Source organism: Apodemus sylvaticus, chromosome 20 (genome assembly GCF_947179515.1).
Source record: "Apodemus sylvaticus chromosome 20, mApoSyl1.1, whole genome shotgun sequence".
In the NCBI taxonomy this organism is placed as follows: domain Eukaryota; kingdom Metazoa; phylum Chordata; class Mammalia; order Rodentia; family Muridae; genus Apodemus; species Apodemus sylvaticus.
The window spans coordinates 35,062-60,194 of record NC_067491.1 but is presented as its reverse complement, the minus strand read 5'-3'; the positions used below and the strand labels follow the sequence as shown (position 1 = coordinate 60,194).

General features: G+C 39.3%; 1 protein-coding gene across 2 annotated transcripts in view; it reads left to right on the top strand.

Annotated features, from left to right (window-relative positions):
* LOC127670753 (zinc finger protein 431-like) overlaps positions 1 to 24,405 on the top strand; it is a 34,766-nt gene extending 10,361 nt beyond the window's left edge. The window contains exons 2-4 of one of the 2 annotated variants that reach the window (XM_052165251.1): positions 7,219 to 7,345; positions 7,751 to 7,811; positions 22,606 to 24,405. In XM_052165251.1, the coding sequence (XP_052021211.1) occupies positions 7,219 to 7,345; positions 7,751 to 7,811; positions 22,606 to 24,214 (1,797 nt within the window). In that variant the 3' untranslated portion in view covers positions 24,215 to 24,405. Of the gene's footprint in view, positions 1 to 7,218; positions 7,346 to 7,750; positions 7,812 to 13,638; positions 14,846 to 22,605 lie in introns of those variants that run through there. The other variant, XM_052165252.1, reaches the window with a different exon arrangement.
* The last annotated feature ends 728 nt before the right edge of the window (positions 24,406 to 25,133 follow it).

Genomic DNA, 25,133 nt, shown 5'->3' with positions numbered 1-25,133 from the left:
TTAGTTTCAGTGTGTCTGGTTTTACATGGAGGTGCTTGATCCACTTGGAGTGAAGTTTAGTACATGGAGATAACAATGGATCAATTCGAATTCTTCTACATGCTGACATCCAATTGATCCAGCACCATTTGTTGAAAAGGCTATCTTTTTTCCACTGTATGTTTTTGGCTCCTTTGTCGAAGATCAAGTGACCATAGGTGTGTGGATTCATTTCTGGATCTTCAATTCTATTCCATTGGACCACTTGTCTGTCCCTGTGCCAATACCATGCAGTTTTTAACACTATTGCTCTGTAGTATTGCTTGAAGTCAGGGATACTGATTCCCCCAGAATTTCTTTTGTTGTTGAGAATAGTTTCAGCTATCTTGGGTTTCTTGTTATTCCAGATGAATTTGAGAATTGCTTTTTCTAACTCTGTGAAGAACTGAGTTGGGATTTTGATGGGGATTGCATTGAATCTGTAGATCGCTTTTGGCAAGATGGCCATTTTAACTATATTAATCCTGCCAATCCACGAACATGAAAGATTTTTCCATTTTCTGAGGTCTTCTTCGATTTCCTTCTTCAGAGACCTGAAGTTCTTGCCATATAGATCTTTCACTTGTTTGGTTAGAGTCACACCAAGATACATTATATTGTTTGTGGCTATTTTGAAGGGTGTCATTTCCCTAACTTCTTTCTCAGCCTGCTTATCCTTTGAGTATAGGAAGGCAACTGATTTGCTTGAGTTGATTTTATAACCAGCCACTTTGCTGAAGTTGTTTATCAGCCGTAGGAGTTCTCTGGTGGAGGTTTTCGGGTCGCTTAAGTAGACTATCATGTCGTCTGCAAATAGTGATAATTTGACTTCTTCCTTTCCAATTTGTATCCCCTTGACCTCCTTATGTTGTCTAATTGCTCTAGCTAGAACTTCAAGTACTATATTGAAAAGATATGGAGAGAGAGGACAGCCTTGTCTAGTCCCTGATTTTAGTGGGATTGCTTCAAGTTTCTCTCCATTTAGTTTGATGTTGGCTACCGGTTTGCTGTATATTGCTTTAACGATGTTTAGGTATGGGCCTTGAATTCCTGTTCTTTCCAATACTTTTAGCATGAAAGGATGCTGGATTTTGTCAAATGCTTTTTCTGCATCTAATGAGATGATCATATGGTTTTTTTCTTTGAGTTTGTTTATGTAGTGGATAGCATTGATGGATTTCCTTATATTGAACCATCCCTGCATCCCTGGGATGAAGCCTACTTGATCATGGTGGATGATCGTTTTGATGTGTTCTTGGATTCGGTTGGCAAGAATTTTATTAAGTATTTTTGCATCAATATTCATAAGAGAAATTGGCCTGAAGTGCTCTTTCTTTGTTGGATCTTTGTGTGGTTTTGGTATCAGCGTAATTGTGGCTTCATAGAACGAGTTGGGTAGCGTTCCTTCTGTTTCTATTTTGTGGAATAGTTTGAAGAGTATTGGTGTTAGGTCTTCTATGAAGGTCTGATAGAACTCTGCACTGAAGCCATCTGGTCCCGTGCTTTTTTTGGTTGTGAGACTTTCTATGACCCTTTTTATTTCTTCCGGTGTTATGGGACTATTTGTTGATCTATTTGATACTGATTTAGTTTTGGTGTCGGATATCTGTCTAGGAAACTGTCCATTTCCTCCAGATTGTCCAGTTGTGTTGAGTATAGACTTTTGTAGTAGGATCTAATGATTTTTTGAATTTCCTCAGTTTGTGTTGTTATATCTCCCTTTTCATTTCTAAGTTTGTTAATCTGGATACTGTCTCTGTGCCCTTTGGTTAGTCTGGCTAAGGGTTTATCTATCTTGTTGATTTTCTCAAAGAACCAGCTCCTGGTTTTGTTGATTCTTTGTATGGTTCTCTTTGTTTCTACTTGATTGATTTCAGCCCTGAGTTTGATGATTTCCTGCCTTCTACTCCTCCTGGGTGAAATACCTTCTTTTTGTTCCAGGGCTTTCAGGTATGTCATTAAGCTGGTAGTGTATGCTTTCTCCATTTTCTTTTTGGAGGCACTCAGGGCTATGAGTTTTCCTCTTAGCACTGCTTTCATTGTGTCCCATAGATTTGGGTATATTGTGTGTTCATTTTCATTGTGTTCTAAAAAGTCTTTAATTTCTTTCTTTATTTCTTCCTTGACCAAGGTATCATTGAGTAGAATATTGTTCAGTTTCCACATGTATGTGGATTTTCTGTTGTTTTTGTTGCTATTGAAGACCACTTTTACTCCATAGTGATCTGATAGGAGGCATGGGATAAGTTCAATCTTCTTATATTTGTTGAGGTCTGTCTTGTGACCAATTATATGGTCGATTTTGGAGAAGGTACCATGAGGTGCTGAGAAAAAGGTATGTTCTTTTGCTTTAGGATAGAATGTTCTATATATATCTGTTAAATCTAATTGGTCCAAAGTTTCAATTAGTTTCATTGTGTCCCTGTTTAGTTTCTGTTTTCCTGATCGGTCCATTGAGGAAAGTGCAGTGTTGAAGTCACCCACAATTATTGTGTTAGGTGCAATGTGTGCTTTGAGCTTTAATAAAGTTTCTTTTACGAAAGAGGGTGCCCTTGCATTTGGAGCATAGATGTTCAGGATTGAGAGTTCTTCTTGTTGTATTTTTCCTTTGACCAGCAGGAAGTGTCCCTCAGAGTCTCTTGATGACTTTGGGTTGAAAGTCAATTTTATCTGATATTAAAATGGCTACTCCAGCTTGTTTCCTGAGCCCATTTGCTTGTAAAATTGTCTTCCAGCCTTTTACTCTAAGGTAGTGTTTGTCTTTGACCCTGAGGTGTGTTTCCTGTAAGCAGCAAAATGTAGGGTCCTGTTTACGTATCCAGTCAGTTAGTCTATGTCTTTTTATTGGGGCATTGAGTCCATTGATGTTAAGAGATATTAAGGAATAGTGATTGTTACTTCCTGTCATTTTTGACGTTATTTTTTAAATTTGATTGGTTAACTTCTTTTGGGTTTGATGAAAGGTTACTATCTTGCTTTTTCCAGGGTGAAGTTTCCCTCCTTGTATTGGTGTTTTCCTCCTATTATCCTTTGTAGGGCTGGGTTTGTGGATAGATATTGGGTAAACTTGGTTTTGTCATGGAGGTATAATGTTTTCTGCAGCCCCATAAAGTGAGTTTTGTAATGTTCTCTCTGTTTCTAGTTTGTGTAATAATTTGAGGAGTATTGGTATTAGCTCTTTGAAACTCTGATAGAAATCTGTATAAAAATTATCTTGGCTTGGGCTTCTCCTGTTTGGGATATTTTTAATGACTTATATTTTCCTTGGGTTTTATAGGTCTATTTCAATTGTTTATCTGGTCTTGTGTTAACTTTAGTAAATATTGTCTATCTAGAAAATAATTTTCTTTTAGACTTACCAATTTTGTGGAGTACAGGTTTTTAAAGTATGACCTAATAATTCTTTGGATTTCCTCACTGTCTGTTCTTATGTCCTCCCCACTTTTGCTTTAAAAGTGAGACAGGAGCCATGTGATGATGGTGCATGCCTTTAATCTCAGCACTTGAAAGGTTCATGGCTGGAGTTCCATGCCAGCCTTGTCTGAGGAGAGATTTCCAGGACAGCTAGGGCTACACACAGAAACTTTGTCTTAAAAAAAAAAAAAAAAAACAAAACAAAACCTAAAGAAGAAAACAAATAAACAAAAACCCAAAAATCAAAAAATGGTACAAGATGGTCTAACATTATTTCTCTACCTCATTCAGATCTTGTGATATCTTGTGTATGTCTTTCCCTGCACCGTGGGTGCAGAAGTGATCCTATGTTTCTTTAAGAGTGTAAATATTACTAACGTTTTCTGGAATTTTTCCTGCATGTATGTGTGTGAGCCATATGTGTGCAGTACCCTGAAGAAGTCAGTGCTCTGAGTACAATAAAAATCTCTCCATCCCTTTATTCAGATACTTAATATATATTTTTGTTCCTAGAGTAACTTGGGAGTTAAAGTTATGTGAAAACATTTAATTGCAGGCTGGTTTGAAAACTTACTTCTACTAGGCCAGGAGAGATGTCTCAGCAGTTGAAAGAATTGAGTGTTCTTCCAAAGGTTTGGGGTTTTATTCCCAGCACCCATATGGTGAATGTCAGATGTTTTTAGTTCCATCTCGGGATCCAACAAGCCTCTTCTGATGTCCAAAAGAACTTCACAGGTGTGGAAGAAGGATACACGTGCAGGCAAAGTACTCATAAATGTATAATAAAGTATAAAAAATCACTCTCTTTTCCCACTCACTGCTTTCTGTTTCCAGATGTCAAAGGAACAGATGTACGAGTACAGCAGGCCTGGGAAAAGAGCAAGGTATTGCTTCACTTACCAGGCAGGAGAGGTAACCCTAATTGGTTTACCTGCAGAGCCTTCAGGAAGGTGTGGCTTGTCCTGGATTTTACAAATCTAAAAATCTGGAATCTGTAAGACAGCACTGCATGATGATGGTACTTTGTGGTGAAACTCAGAACTGCAGGGTAGGGTCATTGTCAGATAGAAAGCATAAAGGCAAACCTTCTGACACTTGTGCCACATCTATGCAATACAGTAAGAGGGTGGATGTGTTTGGTAGTAATCTACCAATCACCTCTGTGGAGATCTTAGTAGCATATGTAAGTGACACGGGACAGCAGTGTGAAGCACTTCTAGCACCTTAGTCTCTGGTCAGAATCACTACCCAGTTGTATGGTGAACTGCCCACTCAAGGAACCAGATTCTCAGAAGGGCCCACAATAAACTGTTCCTGTCACCAAAGAGCTCAGTAATGAGCGGACTGCTGTAGAGGAGCCTCAATCTTCAGGCTGGATACTGTGTAAGCACTGCCGTAGCAGGCCTGAAATAAAGTCTAGACCACATAGGCAGATCTTGGTTCATATTGATAATAATTTGATTGGGCAGACCCTATTTCATAATTCTTACTCATTTTATTACAAATTTCTTTGCTTCCTGTTCTGTTTCTTCTTTCTTTGTTGTTGGTTTGTTTTTTTCCTTTGCCAACTCAGAGTACAGTTAGCTGTTTGATTCAAAAGAAAGTGCTTAGGAGATAAGCATTTCTATGAAAAACTCTTCAGTTATGCCTGTTTTATTCTAAAGCTGTGTGGAGATAACTTGATAAGTTGGTAGGAGGCAAACTGTGAATGCTTTGCCTACTGTTGTCATCCTGGCAGTATTCAATGGTTGTACTACCACAAAGCTAGCTAACTTGTTGGATTTTTATTTTTTAGATTTGGGTGCTTTTTTGTTTTCCTTGTTTTGAGACTTCTTTTTAACATTCTGAATTTGAGCCTTTGAGATATTTGTGAAGACATACCACAGCACATGGTTGAAGATCAAAGTACAAATTGGAGGAGTGGGTTCTCTCCTGGGTAATGACCACGGGCTCTCAGCGTTCGTTACAAGTACATTTACTCACTCAGACATACTCTTTATTGCTTTCCTTCTAATCCCCCATTTCAGTACATTGGTTGTATATACTAGATATTCAGTGTGACTCAGACCTGCTCAGTAAGTGTTTACACAGCATTCAGCCTGAAAACTGTCTGCCTTAGGGTCATCATCTCATTGCTGAGCTCTTTGTGACAGGAAGTTTATTTTGGCCCCTTTTCATTTCTGATCATCTGGGAACACAAGAGTGGGCGTTCACTTCACATGTGCCGTTCCATCCTCACTTTGGAGGTTGGATACTTGGTACTTCTTTGTGTAGCAGACATCTGACCACTGAGCCTTAGTCACATAATTATTTTCAGGCAGGGTCTGCTTATGTGTCCAGGATTTTTGTTTACTCAGAAGCTGCACCCTGGTGAATGAGAGGCCATAGTCTCCTCATGAGGAAAAGCCACAGGAGAAAATAAGGGTTCCTTTCTAGGACAGGTGGGAAAATTCACATATACTGCATTTCAGTCCCCTGAATTCATGTGAGTTCTCATGCAATGCCTGAAGGTCGCCTTAGGTCCTATGAGAGGTCTCTGTAACGGCCAGGCGGAAGCAGGACCTGAGAATGACTTTGCTCAGCTGTCTGTGTCTGTGCAGAGCATGGGGAGTGGGAGCTCTTGTGTGGAATCATCTTTGTTGCTGACATCACTGTGCAATGACCACACCTCAGAGCCTTTCATTGCCCCCATGGAAGGCAGTTTGGTAACTGGCAGAGAGCAATCATTTCTTTAGTATCTTCTAAAAGTTCTGCACTTTTTTTGTTTATATTTTTAGCTGATCAAATTAGATTTTTGTATTTGTCAAGCCTTAGCAAAGGGAATTATTTTTCAGACCTTGATGGCTTACATCCATAACATTGGTGCTGATCTCCTGAATCACTGAAATGCAGTTATATAACATTCTCCCATTATTTGTGTATATTTTTGCTTCTTTTTAAAATGTGTATGACACTTTTGCATATATATATATATATGGATTTGTGCCACTTGTGTGCTGCTGTTTACTGAAGTCAGAAAAGAGTATTAGATTCCTTTGACCTGGATTTAGGAATGGTTGAAGCCTGTGGGTGAGTGCTAGAGAGTGATCTAGGTCTTCTTCAGAAGCATTAGGTGATCTGATCTGTTGATGCATCTTTAGGATACACATTTACTATACTAATAATTTTGAGAACCCTTTAATCTGTAACTTAGTAAAAATACATTCCTTTGTGGGAATATCAGATTAGCTTTATAGTTTAAAAGAGGTAACTCCAGGTTTTGATAAATGAGTATAGAATTGGAGTGAATGTTTAAATCATTGGAGGAAATTCAAGTGAGCCCCTGTACTCCCTATCTTTTCTGCTTTGTTAGAGTCAGGGTCTCATGGATATTTGGCTATCCAGAAAATCTCTACATAGATCAGTCTGTCCTGGAAATCATTCTTTTACTTTTTTCTTTCTCTTGTAGTTTGGGATTATAGGCATGCACCACCAAGTCCATGTTGTCCATTCTTTTTTGACGTTAATAATTTTGATACAATTTTGCTGATATTTACTAAATTGTGTTGCTCTGTTTGTATGTCTCTATGCATATGTTACTATGCATTTCTTCTGCAATGCTGTAGCCTATTCAGTTGGTGTAGAAATAGACAGCACCATCTGCAGTTTTTATTGTATTATATATTTATTAGTTGGTGAGTGTATATGGCTAGAAGATAGAATTATGCAAATATATTCTCAATGAATTATACTTTTACAACACACTAAGACACCATTTCTTTTATATATTTGTATGGTGTATCTTAGGATCCAGTAACCTATGAGGATGTGCATGTGAACTTCACTTATGAGGAATGGGCTTTACTGGATCCTTCCCAGAAGAGTCTCTACAAAGATGTGATGCTGGAAACCTACTTGAACCTCATGGCTATAGGTAAGAACTAGAGTTTCTTCCACTTTTTACCTTAAGGAGAAAAGCCTTTCTTGGAGATTGGTGCTCTTCTATGTTTTTTTTTTTTGGGGGGGGGGGTTGGTTTGGTTTGGTTTGGTTTGCTTTTTTTGGATTTGTTTTTTTCAAGACAGGGTTTCTCTGTATAGCCCTGTCTATCCTAGAACTTACTCTGTAGACCAAGCTGGCCTCGAACTCATAAATCCACCTGCCTCTGCCTCCCAGAGTGCTGGGATTACAGGCGTGCACCACCACCGCCCAGCTTCTTCTATGGTTTTAACCCTGAAAAAGGAAGAGTCTGATCTGGAAGTGATCTGAGGTTCTCTGAAGATAGTAATCCCAGTTTTGCATAATTTTCATTAATATACATTTTCTGGTACTGTATTTTAGGCTATAAATGGGAAGACTGCAATATTGAAGAACATTGTAAACGTTCTGGAAAACATGAAAGGTAATTTTCATATGTAAGCTGATATATATATATATATATATATATATGTCAACTCCCAGACACCCACCCCTACCTCACCCTCCCAAGCATCCCCTTTCCCTGGGGAATCAAGTCTCTACGGGATTAGGTACATCCTCTACCACTGAGATCAGACCAGGCAATTCTCTGCTACAAATGTGCTGGGGGCCACTGACCAGTCCTCTTTGGTTAGTAGCTTAGTCTCTGGGAGCTCTGAGGGTTCCTAGTTAGTTGATACTGTTGTTCTTCCTATGGGGTTGCCATCCCCTTCTGCTCCTTCAATCCTTCCCCTAAGTCTTCCATAGGGGTCCCCGACCTCCATCAAATGGTTAGCTTAAGTATCTGTATCTGTCCTAGTCAGCTGCTAATAGAGCCTCTCAGAAGACAGCCATGCTGGGCTCCTGTATGCAAACACAACATGGCATCAGTAATAGTGTCAGGGGTTTGGTGCATGCATATGGGATGGATCCCAAGTTGGACTGGTCACTGGATGACATTTCCTTAAGTCTTTGCTCCACTGATATCCTTATATTTCCTTCAGACAGGAACAATTCTGGGTCAAAAAATCTGAATGTAGGTGGGTGGCCCCATTCCTCCACTGGGGGCCTTGTCTGTCTAATGGAGATGGTCTCTTTAAGTTCCATCCTCTGACTGTTGGACATTTTTGCTAAGGTCAACCCTATTGAGTCCTGGGAGTCTCTCACATCCCAGGTCTCTGAGACTTTTTAGAGGTTGTCTTCATGTGCTCCCCGCCCCCATGGCCCCACAGCTGCATATTTCCATTCATTCTCCTGGCCCTCTGGGCTTCTCTCCTGTCTCACCCCATACGTGATCCTCTTCTCGCTCCCTCTGCCGCCCATGATTGGTTTGTTCTCCTTTTGAAGTGAAGTTGAGGCATCCTCACTTTGCCTTCCTTCTGGTTAAACTATACAGTTTGTGAGTTAGTTGTATTCTAGGTATTCTGTACATTTTGGCTAATATCCACTTACTAGTGAGTACATACCATTCATGTCCTTTTTGGTCTGGGTTACCTCACTCAGGATGGTATTTTCTAGTTCCATCCATTTGCCTGCAAAATTCATGATGTCCTTGTTCTTAATGGCTGAATAGTATTCCATTTCTCTATCCGTTGTTCAGTTGAGAGACATCTGGGTTGTTTCCTACTTCTGACTATTGTGAATAAGGCTGCTATAGACATAGCAGTGGGAAACTTTCCTGTCCTTCTGGTTTGGTGGAACATCTTTTGGGTGCCCTGAAGTGGTATAGCTGGGTTTTTAGGTAGAACTATTTCCGATTTTCTGAGGAATGGCCAGATTGATTTCCAGACTGGTTGTACCCAGTTTGCAACATAGGATTGTTTCTGTTTCTCCACATCTTTGCCAGCATGTGCTGTCACTTGAGTTTTTGATCTTAGCCATTCTGATTGGTGTAAGGAGGACTCTAGTCAATTTGATTTGCAGTTCCCTGATAACTAAGAATGTTGAACACTTTGTTAAGTGCATCTTGGCTATTGGAGATTCCTCCATTGTGAATTATCTGTTTAGGTCTGTACCCCATTTTTAATTGGTTTATTTGGTTTGTTGGAATCTAACTTCTTGAGTTCTTTATATATTTTGGATATTAGCTCTTTGTTGAATGTAGGGTTAGTGAAGATCTCTTCCCAATCTGTTGGTTGCTGTTTTGTCCTGTTGACAGTGTACTTTGCCTTACAGAAGGTTTGCAGTTTCATGAAGTCCCATTTATCAATTGTTGATCTTAGAGCCTGATTCATTGGTGTTCTGTTCAGGAAATGTTCCTGTTGCGGGAAATATTTAAAAATGAGCCTGCCAACTCTCCTTGTTCCTGCTTCTCTCAACCTACCAACTCTCTGGCTCTGCCAGGCCATGTTTCTGTTCTAGTACCAGCAGGGTCAGGCTACACTATGTCCCAGTGGGGTCCTGCCAGATCTGTCCCACCACATTCCAATAACCAAATAGATCCTCCATCCTCAGGGTTTGATAACACAATACCTAGTAACCTGGTAAAAACAAGACTCAATAGCTATAGTTAACCAATCAGATTTATATATCAATAAATTCTCCATACACAATATGCCAATACAAAAATTTCAGAACCAATTGATAATGATAAAAACTGCCCACTTAGATTAGACAAATTATCCCAATATTCTAACCTTTCTGATACTATAACAAACTGTGGCTGGTAATAGCCATGTTGATTCACATCCGCTGCCATCTTCCTTTCTTCTCCCACTACCCTGAGAAGCTCCCTGTCTCTGCAACTCTTAGCTCCACCTCCCTTTTCCATGTCCAATCACAGGCCTCCTACTTCCCTAATGTAATTAGACAGGGAAAATCCTGTGATAATTTCCCACATGCTAGTGCGTTAAAGGCGATTTTCCACTTTCTGTTCTATTACATCGGAGTATCTGGTATTATGTCGAGGTGCTTGATCCACTTGGATATGAGCTTAGTACAAGGTGATAAATACGGATCAATTTGCATTCTTCTACATGTAGACCACCAGTTAGACCAGCACCATTTGTTAAAGATGCTTTCATTTTGCCACTATATGGTTTTGTCTTCTTTGTCAAAGATCAAATGTTTGTAGGTGTGTGGGTTTATTTCTGGATTGTCAGTTCTATTCCATTGATCGACCTGTAGGTCTCTGTACCAATTCCATGAGATATACAGCTTGATATCAGTGATAGTGATTCTCCCAGAAGTTCTTTTGTTTTTCAGGATTGTTTTAGCTATCTTCTGCTTTTTGTTTTTCCATATGAAGTTGAGAATTTCTCTTTCTTTCTGTGTCTTTGAAGAATTGTGTTGGAATCTTGATGAGGATTGCACTGAATCTGTAGATTGCATTTTGTAAGATGAACATTTTTACTATGTTAATCCTACCGATCCATGAGGATGGGAGATCTTTCCATCATCTGATGTCTTCTTCACTTTCTTCAGAACTTGCAGTTCTTGTCATACAGACCTTACACTTGCTTGGTTAGAGTTACACAAAGATATTTTATATTATTTGTCGCTATTGTGAAGGGTGTTGTTCCTCTAATTTCTTTCTCAGCCTGTTTATTATTTGTATTAAGGAAGGCTACTGATTTGTGTGAGTTAATTTTATATCCAGCCACATTGTTGAAGTTGTTTATCAGCTAGCTGTAGGAGTTCCCAGCTTCTTTTTTGGGTCACTCATGTATATTATCATATCATCCACAAATAGTAATGCCATGATTTATTCCTTTCAAATTTGTATACCCTTGATCTCCTTTTGTTGTCTAATTGCTCTAGCTTGAACTTCAAGTACTATATTGAATAGATACGGAAAAAGGACTGCTTCTGATTTCTCTCCATTTAATTTGATGCTGGCTGTTAATTAGTGTGTATTGCTTTTATTATGCTTAGTTATGTGCCATGAACTCCTGATCTCTCCTAGACATATAAAATGAGGAGGGGTTATATTTTGTCAAAGGCTTTTTCAGCTTCTAATGACATGATCATGTAGTTTTTTTTCTTTGAGTTTGTTTATAGACTGGATTACATGGATGGAACTTTTTATATTGCACTATCCCTGCATCCCTGGGATGAAGCCTACTTGATTGTGATGAATGATAGTTCTGGTGTGTTCTTGGATTCAATTTGTGAGAATTTTTTTGAGTACTTTTGCATCTGCATTCATAAGCGAAATTGGTCTGAAGTTCTCTTTGTTGGAACTTTGTGTAGTTTAGGTGACACCGTAATAGTGACTTCATAGAAGGAAGAAGGTAGCATTCCTTCTGTGTCTGTTTTATTGAATATTTTGAGGAGTATTGGTATTAGCTCTTCTTTGAAGGTGTAGTTCCATTCTTCACTAAAACCATCTAACTCTTGGCTGGATTTGGATGGGAGATTTGTAATGGCTGCTTCTGTTTCCTTAGGGGTTATGGGACTGTTTAGATTGTTTACCTGATCCTAATTTTAATTTTGGTATGTGGTATCTGTCTAGAAAATCATACGTTTCATCTAGATTTTCTAGTTTTGTCTGGCATATATAGACTTTTGTAGTAAGATCTGCTGATTTTTTTGAATTTCCTCGATTTCTGTTGTTCATTTGGCTCCTGTCTTAGTGCCTTTTATTGAGTTTGGCTAAGAGTTTATCTATCTATTTGATTTTTTTCTCAAAGAACCAGAACTTAGATTTGTTGATTCTTGGTATTGTTCACTTTGTTTCTTTCTCTTTTTTTTTTCCATGTAAATCTTCAATTTTAGCAAAAAAAAAAAAAAAAAAAAAAAGTTTAATTCCTCTTCCAAATAATTTAGTAATGTTTTTTGTTTTCCTTTTTATTAGATAATTTGCTTTATTTACATTTCAAATGGTATCCCCTTTCCACATTACCCCTCCAAAAATCCCCTATCCCATCCCCCTTCCCCCTGCCCACCGCCCCCCATTCCTGACTTGTATTCCCCTATTCTGGGTTATGGTCTCTCCTCTCATTGATGTCTGAAATGGTCATCTTCTGCTACATATGTAGCTGGAGCCATGGGTCCCTCCATGTGTACTCTTTGGTTAGTTGTTTAGCCTCTGGGAGCTCTGGGGGTGCTGGTTGGTACATATTATTATTCCACCTGCAGGTCTGCAAACCTTTACAGCTCCTGGCTCCTTTCTCTAGCTGCTCCATTGGGGACCCTATGTTCATTCTATTAGTTGGCTGTGAGCCATGGGTATTTTAATCCACTTTCCAATAAGGATCAAAGTATCCACACTTTGGTCTTCCTTCTTCTTGAGCTTCATGTGGTCTGTGAGTTGTATCTTGGATATTTTGAGCTTTTGGGCTAATATCCACTTATCAGTGAGTGCATACCATGTGTGTTCTTTTGCTCTTGGATTTCTTCACTCAGGATATTTTCTAGCTCCATCCATTTGCCTAAGAATTACATGAATTCATTGTTTTTAGTACTTGAGTAGTACTCCATTGTGTAAATGTACCACATTTTCTGTATCCATTCCTCTGTTGAGGGACATCTGGGTTTTTTCCAGCTTCTGGCTATTATAAAAAGGCTTCTATGAATATAGTGGATGTTACATGTTAGAGCATCTTCGGAGTATATGCCCAGGAGTGGTATACTGGGTCCTCAGTGCTATGTCCAATTTTCTGAGGAACTGCCAAACTGATTTTCAATAGGATTATTTAGTTCTCTGGAGTCTAACTTCTTGAGTTCTTTGTATATATTGCATATTAGTCTTCTATCAGATGTAGGATTGGTAAAGATCTGTTGGTTGCTGTTTTGTCCTATTGACATTGTCCTTTGCCTTACAGAAGCTTTGCAAGTTTATGCGGTCCCATTAGTCAATTCTTGATCTTAGAGCATAAGCTATTGGTGTTCTATTCAGGAAATTTCCCCTGTGCCCATGCGCTTCAGGTTCTTCCCCACTTTCTCTTCTATTAGATTCAGTGTATCTGGTTTTATGTGGAGGTCCTTGATCCACTTGGACTTGAGCTTTGTACAGGGAGATAAGAATGGATCAATTTGCATCCTTCTACATGTTGACTGCCAGTTAACCCCAGCCATTTGTGGAAAATGCTGTCTTTTTTCCACTGGATGGTTTTAGTTACTTTGTCAAAGACCATAGGTGTGTGGGTTCATTTCTGGGTCTTCAATTCTATTACATTGATCTTCCTGCCTGTCTCTGTACCAATACCATACAGTTTTTATCATTATTGCTCTGTAGTATAGCTTAAGGTCAGGGATGGTGATTCTGCCAGAAGTTCTTTTATTGTTGAGAATAGTTTTCACTATCCTGGGTTTTTTGTTATTCCAGATAAATTTGGAAATTACTCTTTCTAACTCTATGAAGAATTGAGTTAGAGACTCCAGGCTCTGTCGGAATTCCCCGGACGCGACGTTCAGACGGCGCCCGCAGCGGTGCACTACCTTGGGACCGGGAGAAGTCAGGCACGGCTGAGGGTCTCATGGTGACATGGGAACAAAAGGTTCTCGGGACTTTTAGCACCCAGGTCCGACCCTAGCATCCTAACCATCTCGCCAACCTTTTGTTAACATATTCATTCAACAAAACGTTTTTAGTTCTTACTGGAAGCCCAGCGCCGTTTAGAGGCTGGGTCTCTGGAGAGGCGGAGCTACCGAGTGACACTGAGGGGAGGTACTCCTGAAGGGGGAATCTAAGTCTAGAGAGACAGCCGGTAACCGACTCCAGCTGCCCCTCTGCTCGCCTTTCCTTTTCACTGGCACAACGCTTGCGCTCGGTTTTGCTCCAGCTATTTCGTCCCAAGAAAGCTTCCTCATTTAGCTGCGTGACTGAATGGTATTTGTCACCTGATCTGGTTGTTCCACCTGCTCTCACCGGGCCACCCCCTAGCTTTCTTGCCCGGCTCCTCTCCCCAGTTCTTAAGAATTTATCACCTAATACACTGCGTTGTTTACGGACCTGTTGTTTGTTCGGAGAAAGTCCCTTCCAAACTCCCAACAAGGGACAGAAATTTTGTCTATATATTAAGTGTGAAGAACGTAAGTAACTGCTGAATGGATAAGCGATATATGTTCGGGATGCGATAATGGACTTGGAGAGGGAGCAAGAGGTCAGGGTTAATTTAGAAAGGTAGCCAGAAAGGTCTCTCCAACGAAAGGTACCTTTACCGCGAGAGGGCTCAGGGCACCAGCAAAGCAGGGGAAAAGACGTCTTACCCGGAGGGAAAGGCAATGCAAACGTCTCGAGGCGGGTCAAGTTCACCGGGTGTGATAGGGAGGAAGGTGTGGGAGGAGGCGGAAGAGGCCGGCTGGAACGCCCACCACTAGGGGCCCTGCAGGCTTGGGGAAGGGCTAACCTGCCTAGTGTCCTAGGACCAGCAAAGGAGCCTTGCGACCCCCGACTCAGCCACGGAGCCACTGGAGTCAGCGCGACCCCCAACTCAGCCACGGAGCCACCGTGCAAGGCTCGCTGTCATTTCAGATTCGTTGAGCGTCAAGCCCTTGCCATTCCTAGGCATGCAATCCGGGAAAGCCAGGCACACAGTAGGTGTTCAATAAATGCTAAAGACACGAAAAAAAAATAATTGAGTTAGAGTTTTGATGGGGATTGCATTGAATCTGTAGATTGCTTTAGGCAAGATGGCCATTTTTACTATTTTAACCCTGTCAATCCATGAGCATAGGAGACCATTTCATCTTCTGAGATCTTCAATTTCTTTCTTCAGAGACTTAAAGTTCTTGTCATATAGATCATTCAGTTGCTTGGTTAAAATCATGCCAAGGTATTTTATATTATTTGTGACTATTGTGAAGGGTGTCATTTCCCTAATTTCTTTCTCAGCCTGTTTATCATTTGCATAAAGGAAGGCTGCTGATTTGTTTGAGTTAATTTTATATCCAGTCACTTTGCTGAAGTTGTTTATCCGCTTTAAGAGTTCTCTGGTGGAATTTTTGGGTTCCCTTAATTATACTATCATATCATCTGCAAAAAGTGATTCTTTGACTTCTTCCTTTCCAATTTGAATCCCTTTGACCTCCTTTTGTTGTCTAATTGCTCTGGCTAGGACTTTGAGTACTATATTGAACAGGTAGGGAGAGAGAGGACAACCTTGTCTAGTGCCTGATTTCAGTGGGATTGCTTCAAGTTTCTCTCCATTTAGTTTGATGTTGGCTACTGGTTTGCTGTATATTGCTTTTACTGTGTTTAAGTATGGGCCTTGAATTCCTGATCTTTCCAAGACTTTTATCATGAAAAGGTGTTGGATTTTGTCAAATGCTTTCTCAGCATCTAATGAAATGATCATGTGGTTTTTTTTCTTTGAGTTTGTTTATATAGTGGATTACATTGATAGATTTCTGTATATTGAACCATCCTTGCATCCCTGGGATGAAGCCTACTTGATCATGATGGATGATCATTTTCATGTGTTCTTGGATTCGGTTGGCAAGAATTTTATTGAGTATTTTTACATTGGTATTCATAAGGAAAATTGGTCTAAAGTTCTCTTTTTGGGGTCTTTGTGTGATTTAGGTATCAGAGTAATTGTGGCTTCATAAAACGAGTTGGGTAGTGTTCCTTCTGTTTCTCTTTTATGGAATAATTTGAAGAGTATTGGTGTTAAGTCTTCTTTGAAGGTCTGATAGAACCCTGCATTGAACCCATCTGGTCCTGGGCCTTTTCTTGGTTGGGAAACTATTAATGACTGCTTCTATTTCTTCAGAGGTTATGGGATTGTTTAGATCATTTTTCTGATCCTGATTTAACTTTGGTACCTGTCTAGAAAATTGTCCATTTTATCTAGATTTTACACTTTTGTTGAGTATAGGCTTTTTTTAGTAGGATCTCATGATTTTTTGGATTCCTCAGTATTTGTTGTTATGTCTCCCTTTTCATTTCTGAATTTGCTGATTTGGATACTGTCTCTGTGCCCTCTGGTTAGTTTGGCTAAGGATTTATCTATCTTGTGGGTTTTTTCCAAAGAACCAGCTCCTGGTTTGGTTGATTCTTTGTATAGTTCTTTTTGTTCCTACTTGACTGATTTCAGTCCTGAGTTTGATTATTTCCAGCTGTTTACTCCTCTTGGGTATATTTGCTTCTTTTTGTTCTAGAGTTAAGCTGTTAGTGTATGCTCTCTACAGTTTCTTTCTTGAGGCACTCAGATGTATGAGTTTTCCTCTTAGCACTGCTTTTATTGTGTCCCATAAGTTTGGGTATGTTGTGCCTTCATTTTCATTAAATTCTAAAAAGTCTTTGATTTCTTTCTTTATTTCTTCCTTGACCAAGTTATCATTGAGTAGAGTGTTGTTCAGTTTCCGTATGTATGTGGGCTTTCTGTTGTTTTTGTTGTTATTGAAGACCAGCCTTAGTCCGTGGTGATTGGATAGGGTGCATGGAATTATTTCAATCTTCTTATATCTGCTGAGGTCTGTTTTGTGACCGAGTATATGGTCAGTTTTGGAAAAGATACCATGAGGTACTGAGAAGAAGGTATATTCTTTTGCTTTAGGATAAAATGTTGTATAGCTATCTGTTAAATTCATCTGGTTCATCACTTCTGCTGGTTTCACTGTTTCTCTGTTTAGTTTATGTTTCCCTGATCTGTCCATTGATGAGAGTGGGTTGTTGAAGTCTCCCACTATTATTATGTGGGGTGCAATGTGTGCTTTGAGCTTTATTAAAGTTTCTTTTATGAATGTTGGTGCCCTTGTATTTGGAGAATATGTTCAGAATTGAGAGTTTATCTTCGTAGATTTTTCCTTTGATGAATATGAAGTGTCCTTCCTTTTTTGATTACTTTAGGTTGAAAGTCAATTTTATTCGATATTAGGATGCCTACACCAGCTTGTTTCTTGGGACCATTTGCTTGGAAAATTGTTTTCCAGCCTTTTACTGAGGTAGTGTCTATCTTTGTGGGTTTCCTGTATGCAGCAAAATGTTGGGTCCTACTTTTGTATCCAGTCTATTAGTCTGTGTCTTTTTATTGGAGAATTGAGTCCATTGATATTAAGAGATATTAAGGAGAAGTGATTGTTATTTCCTGTTACTTTTGTTATTAGAGGTGGAGTTATGTTGTGTGGCTCTCCTCTTTTTGGTTTGTTAAAAGATTAATTTCTTGCTTTTTCTAGTGTGTAGCTTCCCTCCTTTTGTTCGTGTTTTCCATTCATTATCCTTTGAAGGGCTGGATTTGTGGAAAGATATTGTGTAAATTTGTTTTTGTCATGGAATACCTTGTTTTCTCCATCTATGGTAATTGAGATATTTGCTGGGTATAGCAGCCTGGGTTGATATATGTGTTCCCTTAGGGTCTGTATGACATCTACCCAAGAACTTTTGGCTTTCATAGTCTCTGGTGAGAAGTCTAGTGTAATTCTGATAGGACTGCCTTTATATGTTACTTGACCTTTTTCCCTTACCACTTTTGATATTATTTCTTTGTTTAGTGCATTTGGTGTTTTAATTATTATGTGATGGGAAGAATTTCTTTTCTGGTCAAATCTATTTGGAGTTCTGTATGCTTCTTATGTTCATGGGCATGTCTTTCTTTAGGTTAGGGAAGTTTTCTTCTATAATTTTGTTGAAGACATTTACTGGCCCTATAAGTTAGAAATATTCACTCTCTTCTGTACCTGTAATCCTTAGGTTTGGTCTTCTCATTTTGTCCTGGATTTCCTGGATGTTTTGGATCAGGAGCTTTTTGCATTTTGCATTTTCTTTGACTGTTGTGTCAATGCTTTCTATGGTATCTTCTGCACCTGAGATTCTCTCTTCTCCCTCTTGTATTCTGTTGTTGATACTTGTATCCATGACTCCTGACTTCTTTCCTAGGTTTTCTACGTCCAGAGTTGTTTTCCTTTGTGATTTCTTTATTGTTTCTACATCTATTTTTAGATCCTGGATGGCTTTGTTCAATTCCTTCACCTGTTTGCTTGTGCTTTCCTGTAATTCTTTAAGGTCTTCTACCTGTTTGCCTGTGTTCTCCTGTATTTCTTTAAGGGAGTTATTTATGTCCTTGAAGTCCTCTATCAGCATCATGAGCTGTGATTTTAAGTCCATATCTTGCTTTTCCAGTGTGTTGGGGTATCCAGGACTTGCTGGTGTGGGAGAATTGGGTTTGGATGGTGCCCTGTTGCCTTGAGTTCTGTTTGTAACATTCCTATGTTTGCCTTTTGCTATCTGGTTATCTCTGGTGTTAGTTAGTCCTGCTGTCTCTGGCTGGTGCTTGCCCCTTGTGTGCCTGCAAGCCTGTCTCAGCACCCCTGGGTGACCGGCTCTCCCCTGGCACAGAGAGCTGTGGCACTTTCTAGCTCCTGGGTACAGGTGAGGCCCCGGTGGACCCTGTCCCAGCTGTTCTGGCACTCTGGTGTTCCTTGTGCCCCTGGCTGTACCCACCTGCTCAGTTGCAGAAGAGAAAATGGAGGCCTCACCTCTAAATGCGGGAGTCAAATCACTCCCTGCAGAGCAGTTCTCCCCTGGCAGGATTGGTGCACAGTCAGCTATGGTGCTGCCCAGCTCCTGGGTGCAGGTCGGGCCCTTGTGGACTCTGTCCCAGCTGTTCTGGCACTCCATTGTTTCCTGTGCTCCTTGCTGTACCCGCCCGCTCAGTTGCTGGAAAGGAGGTGGCCATTCACTTTGTTTCTAATTGGTTGATTTCAGCACTGAGTTTGACTATTTCCTGCCATCTTTCTCTTGGGAGTGTTTGCTTCTCTTTTTTCTAGAGCTTTCAGGTGATTTGTTAACTTACTAGTATAGGATCTCTCCAATTTCTTTATGAAGGCACTTAATACTGTGAATTTTCCTTTTAGCATTGCTTTCATTATATCCCATAAGTTTGGGTGTGCAATGCCTTCATTTACAATGAATTATAGGATGTCTTTAATTTCTTTATTCCTTCCCTTATCAAGTTATCATTGAGTAGAGGGTTGTTCAGTTTCCATGAGTATGTGGTCTTTCTGTTGTTTTTGTTGTTATTGAAGTCCAGCCTTAATCCATGGTGGTTTGATAAAAATCGTGGGATTATTTCAATCTTCTTGTATCTGTTGCAGCTTTGTTTATGAAGGCACTTAATACTGTGAATTTTCCTTTTAGCATTGCTTTCATTATATCCCATAAGTTTGGGTGTGCTATGCCTTCATTTACAATGAATTATAGGATGTCTTTAATTTCTTTATTCCTTCCCTTATCAAGTTATCATTGAGTAGAGGGTTGTTCAGTTTCCATGAGTATGTGGTCTTTCTGTTGTTTTTGTTGTTATTGAAGTCCAGCCTTAATCCATGGTGGTTTGATAAAAATCATGGGATTATTTCAATCTTCTTGTATCTGTTGCAGCTTGTTTTGTGTCCAGTTATATGGTCAATTTTGGAGAAGGTACCATGTGGTGCTGAGAAGAAGGTATATTCTTTTGTTTTAGGGTTAAATGTTCTGTAGATATCTGTTAAATCCATTTGGTTCATAACTTCTGTTAGTTTTACCATGTCTCAGTTTATTTTCTGTTTCCATAATCTGTCCATTGATGAGAGTGGGGTGTGGAAGTCTCCCACTATTATTGTATGAGGTGCAGTGTGTGCTTTGAACATTAGTAATGTTTCTTTTATAACCATGGGTGCCCTTAGATATTCAGAATTCAGACTTCATCTTGGTGGATTTTTTTTTGATGAGTATGAAGTGTCCCACACCATCTCTTTTGATAACTTTTGGTTGAAAGTTTATTTTATTAGATCTTATAATGATGACCCCACCTTGTTTCTTGGAACCATTTGCTTGGAGAACATTTTTTTCTGCCCTTTATTCTGATATAGTGTCCACCTTGTTGCTGGGTTGTGTTTCTTGCATGCAGCAAGCTCTTTTTTCCTTATCAAATCTATTAGCCTGTTTCTATTTATTGAGGAATTGTGTCTGCTGCTATTGAGAGATTTTAAAGACCAGTGATTGTTGGTTCCTGTTAATTTTGTTGTTGGAGATGGTATCATGTGTTTGTGATTCTCTTCTTTTGAGTTTGTTATGAGATAAGTAATTTCTTGTGTTTTCTTGGGTGTAATGTTTCCTTGTGTTGAAGATTTGCTTCTAGTATCCTCTGTAGGGCTTGGTTAGTAGAAAGATATTGTTTAAATTTGGTTTTTTCATGGAATATTTGGTTTCTCCATCTGTAGTTTTAATGGTTTGTATATGCTTGGTTCAGGTTAGGAGGTGTGGCCTTGTTGGAGTAGGTGTATCACTGTGCATGTGGACTTAAGACCCTTACCCTAGCAGCCTCCAGATGAAGATGTAGAACTCTCAGATCCTCTTGCACCATGCATGCCTGGTAGGACACTGCCATGCTCCTACCTTGATGATCATTGACTAAACCTCTGAACCTGTAAGCCAGCCCCAATTAAATGTTGTTCTTTATAAGACTTTGATTGGTCATGGTGTCTGTTCACAGCAGTAAAACCTTAACTAAGACAATGATGATTGAGAGTTTTATTGGGTATAGTATCCTGGGCTAGCATTTGTATTCTCTTAGTGGCTGAATGACATCCGTCCAGGATCTTTTTGGCTTTTAGAGTCTCTTTGGCTTTTAAGTCTGATGCAATTCTGATAGGTCTACTTTCATATGTTACTTGGCCTTTTTCCTTTATAGCTTTTAATATCCTTTCTTTGTTCTATACATTTAGTGTTTAGGTTAGGGAAGTTTTTTTCTATGATTTTGTTGAAGATATTTTCTGGCCCTTTGAACTAGGAATCTTCATCTTCTTCCATTCCTTTTTTTTTTTTTTTTTTTTTTAGGTTTGGTCTTTTCATTGTGTCCCAAATTTCCTCAATGTTTTGGATTAGGAACTTTTTACCCTTTCTATTTCCCTTGACAGATGTGTTGATATCTTTTCTGGTATCTTCTATGCCTGAGATTCTCTCTTCCATCTCTTGTATTCTGTTGGTAATCTGTAGTTCCTGATCTCTTTCCTAGGTTCCTACGTTTTCCATCCCCCGGGGTTGCCTCCATTTGTGATTTCTTTATTTTCTCTATTTCTATTTTAGGTCTTGTATCATTTTGTTCAATTCCTTTACCTGTTGGTCGTATTTTCCTACATTTCTTTAATGGATCCATTTGTTTCCTCTTTAAAGGCTTCTACCTGTTTGCTTGTGTTTTCCTGTATTTCTTTAACATAGTTATTTATATCCTCCTTAAAGGCCTCTATCATTTTCATGAAATGGGATTGTAGGTCAGAATCTTGCTCTTCAGATATCCAGGGCTTGCTGTGGTAAGAGAACTGGTTGTTGATGGTTCCATATTTTACTGACATCTGTTGTTTATGTTCTTGTGCTTGCCTTTTGCCATCTGTTTATCTCTTGTTTTAACTGGCCTGGGTTTTTCAGACTGTATCAGGCCTCCTTGGAGGCAGGTAGAGCTGTGTGACCTGGGTTATAGCCAGCATCCTGGGAACCATGCAGTGGTGTCTCAGGTTAGAGTAGGGGTCCTGTGTCTCTGGTTAAATCTGTCCTCCTGTGTCCCTAGTTAGGACAGACCTCCTGGGAGACAGGCTGGCTTGGGGTCTTCAAGCAGTCATGCCAGTTTGTGTTCCTGGTTATGACAGAAAGACTTTCTGGGAGACAGGTGGACTGTTTTCCTGGTTATTACAGACCTTCTGGGAGACAAGTGTGGTGTTCTCTGTATTATGGGAGAAAGGTAGCTTGTGAGGTCAGGGAGTAGACTAGACTCTATGATCTTTCTATCAAGAGAAACCAGTTCTCACACCTCCTTCCCCCAAAAAGAATGAATTGAGACTAGGAAACAATGCCATAATTGATGTCACAATTTTAGTCATATATATGTGAAACCATTATGTAGAGCTGTCTGTCTATCCACTTAGTTTTTTATTACCTAATTATTATAAAAGACATATACATTAGTAAGGAGATTAATGTATATCTAAGATTTTTTTTTTTTTTGGTTTTCTGGATTTGGTTTTTTCGAGACAGGGTTTCTCTGTATAGCCCTGACTGTCCTGGAGCTCACTCTGTAGACCAGGCTGGCCTCAAACTCAGAAATCCACCTGCCTCTGCCTCCCAGAGTGCTGGGATTACAGGCGTGCGCCACCACTGCCCGGCTAAGATCTTTTATAAACAAATCATGCATATTAAAGCTAGGGCCCCCATATACTTATATTGACTTTCCCTAGTTTAGTGAGGAACAGTTCATGAAAGGAAAGAAAGCTGTTGTGGTTGACAAGCCTGAACCTCTATACCTATTTGTATTTATGAGACACAAATGGTTGGACTATGTAAATGCAATGTAAAAATCTTTTATTTGTTATCCTTCATTTAATAGGTATGTCATCTGTCACTCTGGATACAAGCCATCTGAGGATAAGCAGTATAAAAAGAAGCAATGTACCCCTGTATCTCCCAGAACAATTAAACAGTATGTAGTAGTCCCCACTATGAGAAGACATGATGATTGTGATACAGATTTACAGTTAACTGGTTTTCCTACTTCCATGACAATGCATCAGCAAACTCATACTGGAGAAAAACCTCATGAGTACAAGGAATACAGAAATTCATCTGTCTATACTGGTTCACTTTGTACCTGTCATGTGATTCACAGTATAGGAAAAGATTATGCATATAATCAATATGGTAAAACCCTGAGTTCTTCCAGTTCTCTTCTAGGATGTGAAAAAATTCTGGTGGGAAAAGGAAGTGATAAATTTGAACCATGTTCTAAAGGCTTTAACCATCATAGGTATCTTCAAACACATAAAAGAACCAATAGTGAAGAGGATCTCTATGAATGTAATCAATATGATAAAGACTTTAGATCTAATTCATCATTAAAATTACACAAAAGAACTCATTTTGAAATAGAACTTTATGAAGATAATCAAAGTGATAAAACCTTTGCAACTTATTGTCTTCACCAAATACCTCGTGGATATGATCAATGTGGTAAAACCTTTGCCTGCCCCAGTTGTCTTCAAATACATGAAAGAATTAATTTGGAGAAACCCTTTGAATGTAATCAATGTAGTAAAGCTTTTGCATATAAAAGTCATCTTCACAGGCATGAAAAGATTCATACTGGAGAGAAGCCCTATGGATGTAATCAGTGTGGTAAAGCCTTTGCATGTAACAGTTATCTTCAAATGCATGAAAGAAGTCATACTGGAGAGAAACCCTATGAATGTCATCAGTGTGGTAAAGCCTTTTCACGTAACAGTCATCTTCATCGGCATGAAAGAAGTCATACTGGAGAGAAACCATATGGATGTAATAAATGTGGTAAAGCCTTTGGGTGCAACAGTAATCTTCAAAGGCATGAAAGAAGTCATACTGGAGAAAAACCCTATGGACATAAACAATGTGGTAAAGCCTTTGTACAGAAGAGTAATCTTCACAGTCATGAAAGAAATCTTGCTGGACAAAAGCTCTGTGAATGTAATCAAAGTGGTAAAGCCTTTGCACAGAATAGTCATCTTTTCCATCATGAAATAAACTGTACACAGAAAAAATCCTATGGATGTAGTCAATGTGGTAAAGCCTTTGCACGGAACAGTAATCTTCAAAGGCATGAAAGAAGTCATACTGGAGAGAAACCCTATGAATGTAATCAGTGTGGTAAAGCCTTTTCACAGAACAGTCATCTTCATAGGCATGAAAGAAGTCATACTGGGGAGAAACCCTATGAATGTAATCAGTGTTTTAAAGCCTTTGCATGTAAAAGTGACCTTCACAGGCATGAAAGAAGGCATACTGGAGAGAAACACTATGGATGTAAACAGTGTGGTAAGGCCTTTTTTCAGAATAGTCATCTTCATAGGTGTGAAAGGAGGAATACTGGACAAAAAGCTTTTGAGTGTAATCAGTGTGATAAAGCCTTTGCATGTTGTAGCAACTTTCAGAAGCATGACAGAATTCACACTGGTAAAAAGCCATGAACCTAATGAATGAGGTAAAGCCTAGCATTCCACATACATTTTTCCCATTGAGCTATCTCTCTGGGGCTTGAGTAAGATTAGTAGAAACAGTACAACAGTAAAATACTATCTCATTTACAAATTGTAGACATATTGTCATCCAAGGATTCAGGAACAATTTGAATAATAAAACTTATTATAAGTTAAAGTGATTTTTATGTTGTCATCCATTATTTTTTGGATCGTGAGTCTCCCCTTACCTGGAGGTCATTAGCCACCAGCCCGTGATGGTGTGGTGTGCAGGATTTGGAAGGTCGTGGATATGCCAGATTACTTTTGGGATCAGCTACAGTGAGGCAATTCCACTTTATTCAGGGTGAGCAAGGACTATATAGATCTTAGCGAGTGGGTATGGATTTCTAGGGTGGGTGTACATTACTGTCTAGTGCTGAAGTGCTGGGAATGCTTTATTTACATGAGGAGAAATTTCAATAACTTTATTGGGATACAGAAAGTTGAACAATGTATAATGTGGCAGTAGACTACATGACTATCCTCAGAGGTAGGAGGGGTAGAGGTTATGTGGTAGAGCTTGTTTGTAGTCTATGGGCAGGAAGAGAGCAGTCCTATTGCCTGCCAGCCTCAGGATAAGATTTTCGGGGTTTTGGGCATGTCTCAATCTCACTCTTGTTTCAGATCAGGTTCCCTGGCCATACATGTCCATAGCTCATGTTAGTTTATTCTGAGGACTAAATATTTGTTCTTAACATTTTCTCAGAAACAAAAATGAATGCCAGAGAATTGTTTCTGGGAGTAACAGTTGTTGCTCCAAAGCTTGATTATCTCATTCAAAATTTTTGTGTATTATTACACTTGGATTAAATACACCATCATACACTAGAATTTCATAAATATTTTTGAAATGGAAGCAAGTTCCCTC